At 40.6% G+C, this 14690-nt stretch overlaps 1 protein-coding gene across 2 annotated transcripts; it reads left to right on the top strand.

Moving 5' to 3' along the window:
* The first annotated feature begins 408 nt into the window (after positions 1-408).
* Positions 409-14402, top strand: LOC120567146 (macrophage colony-stimulating factor 1 receptor 1-like). Of its 2 annotated transcripts, none has more exons than XM_039813990.1 (22): positions 409-528; positions 794-910; positions 3481-3759; positions 3888-4175; positions 4284-4420; positions 4512-4677; positions 4773-4974; positions 5276-5391; positions 5547-5658; positions 5803-6002; positions 6301-6392; positions 8023-8149; positions 8497-8601; positions 8735-8845; positions 9012-9174; positions 9297-9370; positions 9780-9883; positions 10299-10421; positions 10524-10635; positions 10726-10825; positions 11827-11938; positions 12294-14402. In XM_039813990.1, exons 2-22 carry the CDS (start codon positions 862-864, stop codon positions 12438-12440), a joined length of 2919 nt encoding a protein of 972 aa, XP_039669924.1. In that variant the 5' UTR covers positions 409-528; positions 794-861; the 3' UTR covers positions 12441-14402. The 2 variants fall into 2 exon arrangements, with proteins under 2 accessions (XP_039669924.1, XP_039669923.1); XM_039813989.1 differs by having other exon boundaries at positions 3478-3759.
* Positions 14403-14690: the final 288 nt, after the last annotated feature.

The raw sequence follows: 14690 nt of genomic DNA, 5'->3' as shown, positions 1-14690 counted from the left end.
CATACCATACTACACTCTTATATCTCTCAGTGCCTAGGTCAGATTTCTAAGAACCCTTTGACTTCCCTTCCCTCTCCCACGAGTCCACACTTGAAAAGCCTTGTAGCCATGCTCCAGCAGTGCTGGAGGTGATTTGTCTCACCGCAATGGATGTTTCGGGAGGATCGCGCCTTTCTGTGACAAATTGGAACTGGCTCATTAATTTGTTGAGCGTGATATGCTGATCCGCCACACACACACACACACACACACACACACACACACACACACACACACACACACACACACACACACACATACACACACACTCACAAACACACACACACACACACACACACACACACACACACACAGAGTTCCCTCCACCCACCACCACTTGCTGTCTGAAAGATTTTATGTTTGCTGTGTGACTTCAGTGGTTAAGAGACTGTAAACAAGCAGAAGGGGGAAGAAGGGACTCTTGTGTATCTCTGGATGTTGGAAACATCAAACCCAGGGAAGTGATTATATCCCTCTGTTAAACTGAAGGTGAGCACTTTTGAAATAAATGAGTGATGCTTCCATAATGCATAACACGTTAGCTGTGTTTTGAGGTGTCTAGTTGTAATCATGAAAAACTTCCTCAACGTATTTTAGTCTGTTTCCTGATTTTAATGTAAATGTATTTGTGTTCTGCATAGATACATGTTTGCAGGCAAAGTTGCTTTGACCATTAGAAAAGAGAAGTTGATGAGGGGGATGAGTGATAGCAAAACTCCAAGGGAGGTTTTCTCATTTCTCTCTCCAACACCAGATCATTCAGATTGGGTTCATAGCACACAAACCTCAAGATTCAAACTGCAGGTTTGGAGTTGATCCAGGATGCAGCCCTACCTCGCTCTGCTGCTGGGGATTGTGGCCTCTGCATCAGGTAAGGGCCGACAAACACTACCTGCTAAATCTACAGCTTTAGCCAGTTATTGTATTTTCTTCTGTTTTTTGACAGCTGTGTTGGTCGAGCTACTTTGAAAGCTTTGCAAGCTGGCAATTCCTTCAGACTGGAAGAAGTTGAACTACTGTACAGCAAATCTACCCTAGGGAGAAATCTAGTTTGGTTAACTAAAGCTACTTAAGAATAAGTAGTTCAAACTACTTAAAAAAAATTGACAATGTACATGTGATACAAAATTATAACAAACAAAAAAGTCACATGCCAGCAAAAAAATGCCACTCAATTGAGTTTATTGCAAAAAGTACTTGCTTGTTCACTAAAACCAAAAGAATCAACACCACTATTCATGGAAAATTGCAAAGAATGTCAGCTTTGGTTTTTCCCTCAGTCAGACACCTGCCTCCCAGAAACTGAAGTTGGGGATTGCACCAAGCAGGATTAATCAGTTAGGCAGGTAACTTCTAAAATAGCATGCAGCAACTTCTCTGAACATTTGTTAATAAATAGCATAAACAATACGTCGGACAAATGGACACCTAATATATTCAAGTTTAGCTTTACACATTTAAAACTTTTAAAAACTATAGCCAAATATGTTTCACAGGTGAGCTGACATTCCCCTGAGACCTAAACCTGTCATTAACTAAAGTGGCTGCCTGGTGAATGCATTGCCGGCATGTCTTCACAGCAGTCAGGATGAAAGAAAAAGGGTGCGGGGCTGGTCAAAGGGTGCTCAATTACAGTAGAGGAGCAATAGTAAAATAATAATAAAAAAAAAAATCCTTTCCTTTTATGGCCCAAAATTGTAGTTTCAGTAGTAAACTAAAGAAACGGCAACAAATTAATGTACTACTTGTATCACTATGCAAATATGAATGAACTACCAGCAAGCTACTGCAAAATGTAGTTACACTACAGTTTAATAACATGTAGTGCAATTTAAATAATCTGAAATAAAACGAGAGAAAGAGAGTAGGTCAAATTTTTTAAAAGGTTTTGATTAAACCAATGTTTTGAATTAAGTTTATACTGTTTATGTTGAGTGCTTAAGCGCATGTAGTCCAGTGTAGTGGACATGTCTGTAACTTTCTGAAAAAATCATATTTAAAAAAAAAAAAAGTGAATATTTGTTTTTGTCAAGAAGAGTAAAAACACATAAAAAAAGAAAAAAATTTGACTCAGGCTTTCATAATTCATGCATCAGAGGGTTAAATCCAATTGCAATAAGATATATTCTTTAAAGGACATATTTCTATACACAACTGACAAATTATTATAAAATCCCCCAAAAATACATACTCAAACATGACTTCTCATGTATTACGCTATAATGACTTTATCAGACATTTCATGGAAAAACTCGTGGTCAGTGCAGGGGAGCTGAGAAACAGTGAGATCCAACACATGCTTTCTTTCTCTTTTTTTCCATTTTTGGTTCACTGAACGCCACATGAATATATATATGTATGTATATGTGTGTATGTATGTATAGAATATCACCACCCCAAGCATCAAATGGTGCTATTGCATGTCTTTTTGAGCACAACCACGCATCTGTTGTTTGGTTTACTCAAGGCTAATGAATTAGTTTTGCTTTCTGGTACACTGATGTATGAGGTGTGATTGGGGTCCTTTTGTGGTTGGATGAATAGTCGCATTCAGATGATTGAACAGGGACTTTGAGGCAAAGGCAACTGCTTACACCCACAATCAGGAGGTTCAGAACTAAAGTGCTGATTGGTTTCAAACTGCATTTTTATTCCTTGTTCTCTACAGTACATTATCTTGTGTGTTCTGGTGAATAGAAGAAAATGCTGAACATGGAATCTCAGTTCTGCTTCAAGCTTCAAAACCTCTGCATGGACACTTTTATAACCTTTAGCGAGACTGTATACTTAATGAGAGAAAGCTTCAGGTTAACGGGAAAGACATGTCAGTCTCTCCAAGATTTTTCACAAAAATGGTCTAACCCAAAGGAAAATCATGTTTTAACAAAAACTTCCAAATACACCACAAAGTCATCAAAGAGAGCATTGTGCTTCATCACTAAAGCTCCATCACTCCCTGAGGGGTTGGGTCTCTTTGTGCTCCCTTTAAAGATGCCTGAGAAGTATTACTCCCTTTTCCATGCTTAAGATTCTTGAATATGTGTCTTCTGTTGTTTTTGGTGTTTAACATGAGAGCCTAAGTAAAAATACAACAGTAACAGATGTGAAGCTTTTCATATTTACATGTTTTTATCTCCAGCGTTGCGATAGCGACTGTAAAAAGCAGAAGTGAGGAGGATTGAGGGATACTATCAGGGTCCAAGTCTTCAATCTGTTTCCTGAATCCGCGAGATTGTTTCTAAAATAGATTTGAATCATAGCGCAGGCGAGACAGCTCCAGGGGTTCTCCGTTTAAAAAAAAAAACTTAATCAACAAGGAAACATAATAGAGCAAAAATCACTTCAACAACAAATAATATTTTGATTAAGTTGTTCTCTCACTGTGTTTTCATTGCTGAAAAAGTCAACAAATGCATTCCTAATGTTGTTCCTTCTCAGCAGAATGGAGGAGTCCAGTGATCAAGTTCAACTCTAAGGTGGTGGAGAGTTCTGAGGTGGTGGTCAGACCTGGGACCCCTCTGGATCTGAGGTGTGAGGGTGACAGGCCTGTAAACTGGCAAACAAGGCTAGCCAAACACAGACGCTTTGTCTCCAAGGGCAATGGGAACGTCCGCACCTTGAAAGTGGAACGTCCCTCTGCAGAGTTCACTGGAACATACAAGTGTTTCTACACTGATGGGCCACCGCAACTGACCTCCTCAGTGCATGTGTATGTAAAAGGTGAGAAGAGAAGGACAATCTTCCAAATGTTAAGTTGTAAGTGCTTGGTTGGTTATACTTTTCTGTGATTGTTTATTAGATTTCCTCAGTATAAATCTCACATTATTTTCCCTTTTTTCTTTTACCAGATCCAAACCGTGTGTTCTGGACCAGCAGCACGTCCCTGCGGGTGGTGCGGAAGGAGGGTGAGGACTATCTGCTGCCCTGCCTGCTGACCGACCCAGCAGCCACAGACCTGGGCCTGCGCATGGACAACGGCACCTCCGTGCCGCCAGGGATGAACTACACAGTTTACCGGCACCGTGGTATTCTTATCCATAAGCTTCACCCCCGCTTTAATGCCGACTATGTCTGCACAGCCAAAGTCGGCAGAGTGGAGAGGACCTCCAAAGCCTTTTCCATCAACGTCATTCAGAGTGAGGCCCCCTTTGGTTGTTAGGAATGATCACCCGAAGCTGTCATAGTCATTTCAAGTGACACATGCATCAAGTCCGATACTCATTTATGATTTTCTCTTGCTCTAGAGCTTCGTTTCCCTCCATATGTCCTCTTAGAGACTGATGAATATGTGCGCATTGTTGGGGAGGAACTCAAGATTCGCTGCACAACACACAACCCCAACTTCAACTACAATGTCACCTGGACATACAGCACCAAGTCGGTCAGTATGTCAGTATGAGGCATTTCTTTTAGAAGTTTTCTTGATTGTTGTAGTAATCCTAAATTGAACTATTTCCTCTTTTTGTCTTAAGAAACCAACGATAGAGGAGAAGGTTCGCTCCAGTGGAGCAAATCGCCTGGACATACAAAGCATACTGACTATCCATGCAGCGGACCTTGCAGACACAGGAAACATTTCCTGCACTGGCACTAATGAAGCAGGGGTGAACAGTTCAACGACATACCTGCTGGTTGTAGGTAAGCCACAGAAACGATCACTCCTGCTGCTATGTCTCGTATTGAAAAGTGTGAAACATTATCAACCACTAAAACAATTTGATTCTTCTAAACAGACAAGGCCTACATCAGGCTGCTGCCCCAGCTGTCCCCTAAACTGGCCCACAAGGGTCTTTCAGTGGAGGTGAACGAGGGAGAAGATCTGGAGCTCACCGTGCTGATAGAAGCGTACCCCCAAATTACAGAGCACAGATGGCACACCCCAACATCTCCCAACACGTCCACACAGGAGCACAAGCTCATCAGATACAACAACAGGTACAACACCATGGCTATTTCATATTTTCAGCACAGTTATATTTAAAAAAAAATAATAATAAAAAGTACTATGGATTTGAAAAGGGCTGTTGGTGCATTTCAGGTGAATTTCACTGGGAACCCAAAGCTCATTATAATTCCTCAGGTCATGCTATGAGGGAAGAGTGGTGTTCTCTTTTTAACTTCTTGACGTATTTGGCGATGATACATCGGAACTGTCTGAACTCAAACCGCAGAATTAGTCACTTCGGATTCCTCTTTTTCTTAGTTTAAAGATCCTTTTTTTCTCCTTTTTTTTTAGATACCATGCTACTCTGCAGCTGAAGAGAATGAATGCACAGGAGCAGGGGCAATACACCTTCTATGCCAGGAGCGAATTGGCCAATGCATCTATCACATTCCAAGTTCAAATGTATCGTAAGTGACATAGTAAATGCAAATCAAATCAGTAAACATATCCATAGTGTTGTTGCATGGTTAAGTTCTCTTATATAAAAGGAAAATACATGTTTCTTTAAAATCTGGTGCTTGCTGTTGGTCTTTCTTTACATTCATTTTCTGCTCACTGGCAGAGAGACCCGTTGCTGTGGTCAGATGGGAAAACATAACCACACTCACTTGCACCTCATTTGGCTATCCTGCTCCCAGAATCATCTGGTACCAGTGTTTTGGGATACGGCCTACGTAAGTATCATTGCACAGGGAGCAGTAGTCAGAAGAAAGGTCATTAAGTTTGCTGTGTTGTGCTTTAACTTGAAGCCATTTAGCTGACTCTTTCACCCAACAGTGGGGCCTTTGTCTGACTGTGTATGTTCTGCAATGAGGCAGATGCAATGAAAACACCACAGGGCTACAGCTGGCGATCCCGCTCCAGGCACCCACAGTGGAGGTGCAGAGGGAGGAGTACGGGGCCGTGGAGGTGGAGAGCGTCCTCACCGTGGGGCCTTCCAGCCGGAGGATGACAGTCGAGTGTGTGGCCTTCAACCTTGTCGGCGTCAGCAGCGACACTTTTGCCATGGACGTTTCTGGTGAGCATCAGATCATTTGATTATCATCAGTTGTCTTTCACGATGTGGTCACAAGTGTACTTCTCAATTTGCTGTTGTACAGTTATATGGTGCTCAAACTAAATCCATTGTTTGGGAAATTGTGTTGTCATGGTCAGCAGATCCCTTTGTAGTTGTTTTAAAACTGCATCATTCTATTGTGTTTTTTTGTGTAACTCAACATTTCATAAACATATACAAATGCGAACAGTGTGCAAAAAAGAGGGATATTAGAGGGTGAGTTAAATCATGAGTTAATGATTTTTCTCTGATTGTGCAGACAAACTCTTCACTTCCACCTTGACTGGAGCAGCCGGCATTCTGGCCATCCTCCTTTTGCTACTGGTTTTTCTGTTATACAAATATAAGCAGGTAAGGTTTACTTATATCCTTAACCACCAACACATACACACTGTTATCCCAAATTAGTTGACTTTAATATAAATTTGTGTGGAAACCCGTTGCCTTAAACCATTCACATTTTTACACAAGGTTAAACTTAACATGTCAAGTTGTATTACCACAGAGCGGTAAGTTGATGCAGTAGACAATCCAACTGACCCCCAAGTTTACATTAGTAGTCATTACTTAAAGGGGAACTATGCAGTTTTTTTTTAGCTTAATTTACCTTAACCGAACAGCTTCGGAGTCATTGGAATGGTTATATGACTTTTTTCGAGTTGAATGGTAGTCGTCTCGCTTCCCCCTAGCGCCTGTGAGCGGAAAAACTACCCTTGCAAGACCTAGGTCTAGGCATTTCACCTCGAGTGGTTAAGGATAGGATAGCCGATTGGTCAGGGGATAGGACCTGAACAAATGGGGTTACGTTACCTTACGTTCTCATGGACGCCTGGCCAATAAATGCTATTGAAGGGCGGGTCTTGGCGTGGCCATAGTGGGATTCGTAATATCGCCGCCGTCCTCAGCGTCAGGAAGCATCACATAATATCAGGTTTCGCAATGTAACAAATTGCTTCACGGCACTGCACACATACACCCATTCAGGAACCGGCTAGCAAGGTAGCGATGGAGTTTTTCACACTATTGTTATGGCTGAGCTGACAAAAAAGAAACAGAAAGCTAGGAAAGTATTGTCGGAGGAACAGAGAAAGAGAGAACCGCAGACTGACCGAGCGAGGAGTCAGACACAAGTAAACACAGGAGCTGCCAAATATCTATTCTGAAGCTGCAAAAAGAAATGGCACAAACTGCATAGCGCCCCTTTAAAATCATTAGTAAAAGTAAGTTATATTTTTCTGGAGTCATGTTGAAACATAACAAATATAAAACATTAAGCTTTACTTAAGAAACTAAAAGGAATTACTATTCTAAATATTGTTTTGTCTTTATAACAATCTAGTTTTAAGAACAATGCATTCAACACATTAGCTCCATTTAAACAGAAAGGATGACTATACACACATAGTATTTTCCCATATAATCTGCATGGAAAACTTCACTCTAGAGATTTCAGAGATTTTAAATGTGTTTAAGTATTCTCTCACCGACCAGACCCGATCAGTCCCCACCCGGGTCTCAGTCATGGTGCAACAATAAATGTAGACAAACATGAACACTAAATCAACCATACAAAACTAAAACCCAGATATCATGAATGCGCACCCAAAACATTAACAGAACATTATTAACACTTTAACTAGGACAGAAATTTTTCAGGACATATTCTTTTCCCATGAGCCTTTGCAACGCTTCGGTGCAGAACAGTTCAAATGACCCCGCCCCTCCCATACAGAAACATAACATCCTCAGTTATCTCCGCTTAATATGATCTGTGCACTGCATACTTAAGCTGATTATTACAAACTAATGTGTTTAGAAATGAATATTAAGTATGAATATTTCAGTATGAATGAATAAGTAGTGACCGCTAAAAAGTTTAATTACAAATAAATCTGGGTTTACAGTGCAGCATGTATTCATACTTTGTTGCAGTATTTTTGTTGTTGTGGTTTCTACCATTTGCTCCTATTTTCATCTTCAGAAACCCAGGTATGAGATCCGTTGGCAGATTATTGAGGCAAGAGATGGAAACAACTACACCTTCATTGACCCCACTCAGCTGCCGTACAATGAGAAGTGGGAGTTCCCGAGAGACAAACTGAAGCTAGGTCTGCACCATTCAGATTCAGATTCAGAAAATCGTCTTGGCCTCAACATACACATACAACAAACTCTGACAGTAAACATACAAAGCTTATAAAATAATTGACACAGGATAAAAATAATACAATGTACTTGTGCAAAGTGACATAGTGTTTGTGTTATCCTAAATTGACTCAAATGCACTCACATTTTGAAAAACTTTTGAAACAATTGTGCTCGTGAAAAAGGGAATATAATAGTGAATATGAAAATAATAGAATCCGAAAGAGAATCTGAAATTTGACTGTGAATAACAGCCCTGGTTTGAGTTATACTCAAAATGTCTTCTCGTTGTTGGTTTTTGTCCAATCAGGGAAGATCCTGGGTGCAGGAGCTTTTGGAAAAGTCGTTGAGGCAACAGCCTACGGTCTGGGAAAGGAAGACAATGTGGTGCGTGTAGCTGTGAAAATGTTAAAAGGTGAGCCGATGTTAAGGCCTTGGATTGAACAGCGAGCTTGTTTTTAACATGAGCGAGTCAGAGGATATAGTGAAATCCTAAATGATTTGTTGTGCACGATTACATAGAAGGATGCTGTTTTTTTTTTCTGCAGCCAGTGCCCATTCGGATGAGAGGGAAGCTCTGATGTCTGAACTGAAGATCCTGAGCCACCTGGGACACCATCAGAACATTGTCAATCTATTGGGAGCCTGCACCTACGGAGGTCAGACAGCATCCTGTCCATTCTGTATAATGCTGGATGAAATTAGAACACTGTAAAAACACGTTTATGAAAGTCATCCAGTTGACAGAAACCTAGTAAAAGTAATTTGCATGCAACCACATTTTCTTATTTGAAAGGGTCATAACATGGTGTATCTCCTCATCAGGACCGGTGCTTGTGATCACAGAGTACTGCAGCCTCGGTGACCTCCTGAACTTCCTTCGCCTGAAGGCAGAGACGTTTGAGAACTTTGTTATGAACGTTCCAAATGTTATAGAGGACTCTATCGACTACAAGAACATCTGCAGTCAGAAACAGTTCATTCGAAGGTATGTCACCAGACGTGCAGTCTGATGAGGCCGAATTTGTGAAAAAAAAAAAACATTCAATCTCTGACATCCCACTCTGTCTTTCTTCTCTTGTCTTCTTCTTGTCTTCTCCCATCCAACAGTGACAGTGGGATATCCAGTACACCTTCAAGCAGTTACTTAGAGATGAGACCCAGCCAGGTGGAATCATCTCCAGGTAAAAAGCTTTCTTTTCCAATGCCACTTTAAACTAGAAGGGCACTCAGAAAGCAAAGACCTCCGCCAAGGCCATGCCCTGTCTTCGCAATGTTAAAAGAGTTAGAAATATATTCTGTGTATCCGCCCTGTGATTCGGATCCACTCCAAAAGGTAAAGGGTTCGTCCTTGGCCCATGCTTCACCCTTCCACCGTGTTTCATTAAAATCGGAGTTTTTACGTAATCCTGTCCACAAACAGACAAACACATTAACTAACTAAGAAACCGGACCAAAAACATAACATCCTTGGCAGATGTTATTAAAACAAACGCATCCATTATGCAGCAGCATGCTAATAAGAAGCGTCAACCTCTTTACTTCCTGACCCTGGGTGTGACTCATTTCAGTCCTGTCTGATTCTTGCCACAGACTCTGTGTGTGAGGAGACTGGTGACTGGCCGCTGGACATTGACGACTTGCTGAGGTTTTCCTTTCAAGTTGCTCAGGGCCTTGACTTTCTGGCTGCCAAAAACGTGAGTGATTTTACCACTAAAGGATCTCAGATCTCAAACAGAAAAAATATGACTGTGATAATTTACAGCAGCAGCTGCTTTGTTGTAACTAGCGAGTGGGAATTACCCACACAACAAACAAAATCCCAAATGGATTTCAGAAAAGAAACAAAACAAATTTGCATGAAAAAGTATGGCTTTTTATAGACGATGAATTAAAGTGTGAAATCATATATGAGCCATGTGATGGGACTAGCAGGGGTATTTCCCATTACATTCTTCATACTTACTCATCATCGTAGTTTGACTATGTATTTGATAATAATTCTTTATGCTACATTGAAATGCACTATTCAGTGATCTTTTCGTTTTGATGTGTGAGACTATAACCGAGACAAATTGTGCGTGTGTGTGTGTGTGTGTGTGTGGTGTTCAGTGCATTCACAGAGACGTGGCTGCTAGAAATGTCCTCTTGACCGACCACAGAGTGGCCAAGATTTGTGACTTTGGCCTGGCACGTGACATCATGAATGACTCCAACTACGTGGTGAAGGGCAACGTAAGCCCTTGAGTGGAATAGAGCTAATGTTTACTTCATATTATATATAGTTATGGACTATATTATAAAACACTTTTGATGTTTTTTACATTGTGTGTAAAGGCCCGTCTGCCAGTGAAGTGGATGGCTCCTGAGAGCATCTTTGACTGTGTGTACACGGTCCAGAGTGACGTCTGGTCCTATGGCATCCTCCTGTGGGAGATCTTCTCTTTGGGTCAGAACACATGCATATATGTACCCTACATTCACACACATTTATTTCATGACTTGCTTGCTAAACTTATAGTATATTTATTTCTATTAGGCAAGAGCCCCTACCCCAGTGTGGCTGTGGATTCCAGGTTCTACAAGATGGTTAAGCGCGGCTACCAGATGTGCCAACCAAACTTTGCCCCAGCTGAGATGTAAGCTCGACCCTCCAGCAACATAAAGTCTGGTTCACACAGATGGATCATTGCTGCTCCCCTCCCCCTTTTTAACACTTTACTTTGTCCAGCTAATGTTACTACTGTCACCTGATTATCAGTTGAGTCTTGCTGGAGTATCAAGTGACTATCAGCTGGGTTTTTACAATTGAGTTGCCTTTTTATCAGCTGGTAAAATGTTAGCACTCAGCTTATCAGACAGGAACGGTGGTAGATTTTATATAAGTTTTAACAATAACTGATTTATTAAAATAGTTGATCCCAAGTTGACTTCAATGTTGGAAATAGTGTGCTTCCCAAATGATCATCACAGCGGAACAAAGATCCCTTATTTCTTTGCCAGTCTTCCGCTCTATCTAACATCTGAATTAACTGACACATGAGGTAACCTCATGAAGTACTTTCATTATTCCTGTTATTAATTTACTTGCTTCGGGTTATCTAACCCCAAAACATATCAAGCATAAATTCCAAACTTGGCAAGCAGAAATGAGAAAATGAAAAGAGTGTTTTTCCCAGTATCTCAGAGGGCCCTAACATCTGTGTGTGCTGATTTGGCATGGCTGTCACACCACCCGGAATAGCTGTGGAAACAGAGGGGACTGAATCTGAGTCAGGGCCTAATCATCTGGTGTTCTGCTGTGTATAAGGCCTCAGTTCTGCCTGTTAGCCACATGATCTCAAAGCTAGGAAGCCATGTCACTGCTATTTCACGGCAGCAAAATAAGACTGGTAGGTCAGGGATTCTTATGAACGAGTCTCTCTTATCAAACTGCGTCACCACCTCCAAGCCTCTCCTTATTTGTCTAATTTGGCTTTGTACAGTTTCCTGATTTTACACCATAAAGTTTGAGAAGTGAAAATCGAGAACACAGTTTGAGATATAAACCCTCTTAAGATGTATACCATCATCACCATTTCTTTTGTCCAGGGAACCGAAAAAAAAAAAATCTGTTTTCTATGGTTCACTTTTGTTTCAGCTACATGATCATGAAGATGTGCTGGAATCTGGAGCCTACAGAGCGTCCAACGTTTAGCAAGATCACTCAGATGATAGAAAGACTACTCGGGGACCAACCTGAGCAGGAACTGGTGAGTAAGTGTGACGCAGAGTTCACAGACTACAATCTGGCTTTGCCAAAAACTATCCATGAAACCAAAACATGTGTCGCTCCAGCCAAAATGTCCTCAGGAATACCTCCATTTTTATTTTTAATTACCCCTAAGAAAAAACAAATTGAGCTGGGCTGTAAAACCAATTAAATTAATTGGATTTATTTTGTGATAACATCTAATGTGGGTGCTGTTCCCAAGGGATATACACACTTTCTTTGAACTGTATACAGTACATATATTGTTTGAATGCAAGATACCATAATATTCAGATGAAGCCAAGATTTGGCTTTCTTGGATCAAGTCTCACCATCCTAATGCTGCCTCTCCACAGCTAATCTACCAGAATGTGCAGCAGCAGGTCACAGAGGGTGAAGTGTGTGACGAGCCCAAGTGCTGCGACAGCCCCTGTGACCGGTCTTGTGACCACGAGGAAGAGGAGCAGCCTCTGATGAAGACCAACAACTACCAATTTTGCTGAAAGCCCTAACCGCCAATCAATCAGTAAATCAATCACTCATCAACAAGCATCAGGAAAGCGGGATCAGCTGTAGTTCGTGGCCAGAGTATACCACAGCTTGTTCTAAACCGCCAGACGGTCGCAGAGTCGCCTTCACAGCTATTTTTTGCCTGTTGTTCCTTCTCGCCAGACAGACAAGCAGCTGCAGCAAACATGTGACTTGCTTCTTTGCAGACCATGACTAGAAATTGCCACGTCTAACACCAACTGCAGACATGAAAGGAGGGAGCACGTCAACAAACTGCTCAAGCATCCAAAGCTGTACCTTATCCTAAACATTTCTCCCTCACAGACTGTTTATCACTCCTTCTGATGTGTAGCTCTTTGAGGTGTAATCTGTTATCCAAAGGATAATCTGTTGAGTGTTTTTAACAATATATTGTACACTGTTTATTACTGCCCCATGACGGTAAATGTCTTTTTTTTTCTGTAGAGGTTTCAGTCACTTTTGTCAGCAGGTTCACTTCCTTTTCATCATTTTATTGCAATTCTCAGAGGAAGCAACCTAACAGCCACATACAATAGATCCACAACAACAACAGCAACAACAACAGCTACAGTATGTGAGCTACTCATCTGTATGTGCTCTAGACAAGTTAGGTTTTATTCTCTGAACACCTCAATTGAACATCCGAACAGTGCGAGGATATGTTTTCCATGTTTTTAACACGCTAAATCGATCTGTGCTTTGGGTATGGCTGAATTTGTTGTGACACACTTAACGCATCCTTCAGTTGGTGGCAACATGTGATTGTTCCACTTCAATCTTATTAATTAAGCAGTGTTCAGTGTGATTTAGGAGCAGGAATACAACTGAACTGAGCAGGGAAATCTGTGCATCCATTATGGACCAGATGAACAATGTTTCATGTTTGACAATGTGAAAGCTTTTTTTCTTTTGTCTTTGCGTGGCACAATTTAAGTTAGAGGAGTTTTAGGATGTCAGCTTTTCTGAGGTCTATATGTAGCAGTCAGCGTACACTGCCAACTGTTTTTTAGATTTCGATTTTAAAATAACAAATAAGCTATGTGAGAGATACAGACTGCACATGTGACTTCACACACATTTCAAATGTGCTTGCATCTGAATGAGACACAAGTGGGATGTCTAATAATGTATATGTCATTATATAAATCAAGAATTATCTTTATTTTAGCTAGAATGTTGTAGAGTAGTTAGTAGTACATCAATATTTCATATATGTGTTGGGTTTTTTGTGTGCAAATGAGACAATTAATGCAAAAGCTGGAAATTAAATCACTGAAAAACTGAGGCGGAATGTAAAGTTGTTTATATACTGCGAGATTATGATGTGGTGCCAGATATTTTTAAACTTTGTTTTTCTTTGTTGTATCTCACTGGGCTACATGTGCTGCCTTTAAGTTCTTCTCCTCACTTCCCAATTTTTTATTGGAAAATGTCCAATCTGCATTTCCTCTGGAACATTTCCCACAGTATCTGTCAACATTGCACAACTCTGAAGTCTTTGTGGGGAAGTATTTTCCTCCTTTGTGTGGTTTCAACTAAAATCTGGCCACTGTCGGGCACGTTTTGGGGTGCCAGACTTTCTGAGGTACATTTTGAATAAAAGTCTTGTTCCGTTGTCCATCAAGAAACTGAGATGTTACAGAGTTTGAGAAAAGCACAATAATCACCACAGTGGTTTTGTTGCTCTGCCAGACGAGTGTCCTCTTCTATTCTTTCCTTCAGTTGCCTCAGAATTAATTTCTTCAGATCAATTGTCACTTCAATGATCTTATTAGCAACATCACAAACAAACATTCCTGGGCTTTATGTTGATGTTTATCCTCGATTAGTTTCACGTTACAGTTTAAAACATTTTCTGTTTTTCCGGAATGTAAATCATAAATAATTATCTCAATTGCACTGCTATAAAATAAGTGAAAGTTTTACCAGTAAAATGTCTGTGTTGTGTGGTTGTTCGGATTGTTTACCTTTATTAGACTGATATAAATTCAATTAAGCAGACGTTTTCAAGCCAAGTAAGTTCTTCTTTACTTGAAGTATACAAATATGTATTGGCAGCAAAATGTACTGAAGTATTTAAAAACTTAAAACTAGAGTAGTACTTGTGAAAATTTCCAGTTGTGTAATGTTGTAGCTGGTCAGGGTGGTGTTAAGCATACTATAGCACTGCATTATATTTAATGTTAATTTTGCATGCAAAACTAGAATTCTAGTGTATCCAC

Source organism: Perca fluviatilis, chromosome 10 (genome assembly GCF_010015445.1).
Source record: "Perca fluviatilis chromosome 10, GENO_Pfluv_1.0, whole genome shotgun sequence".
NCBI classification, from domain to species: domain Eukaryota; kingdom Metazoa; phylum Chordata; class Actinopteri; order Perciformes; family Percidae; genus Perca; species Perca fluviatilis.
Note: the sequence above shows the minus strand (reverse complement) of the source record. Positions and strands in the feature narration are given on the sequence as shown.

Coding starts and splice junctions, on each gene's coding strand:
- LOC120567146 (XM_039813989.1), top strand. CDS start 862: ATGCAGCCCTACCTCGCTCTGCTGCTGGGGATTGTGGCCTCTGCATCA. Junction 911..3,477: donor GATTGTGGCCTCTGCATCAG/GTAAGGGCCGAC, acceptor GTTCCTTCTCAG/CAGAATGGAGGAGTCCAGTG. Junction 10,826..11,826: donor AACTTTGCCCCAGCTGAGAT/GTAAGCTCGACC, acceptor CTTTTGTTTCAG/CTACATGATCATGAAGATGT.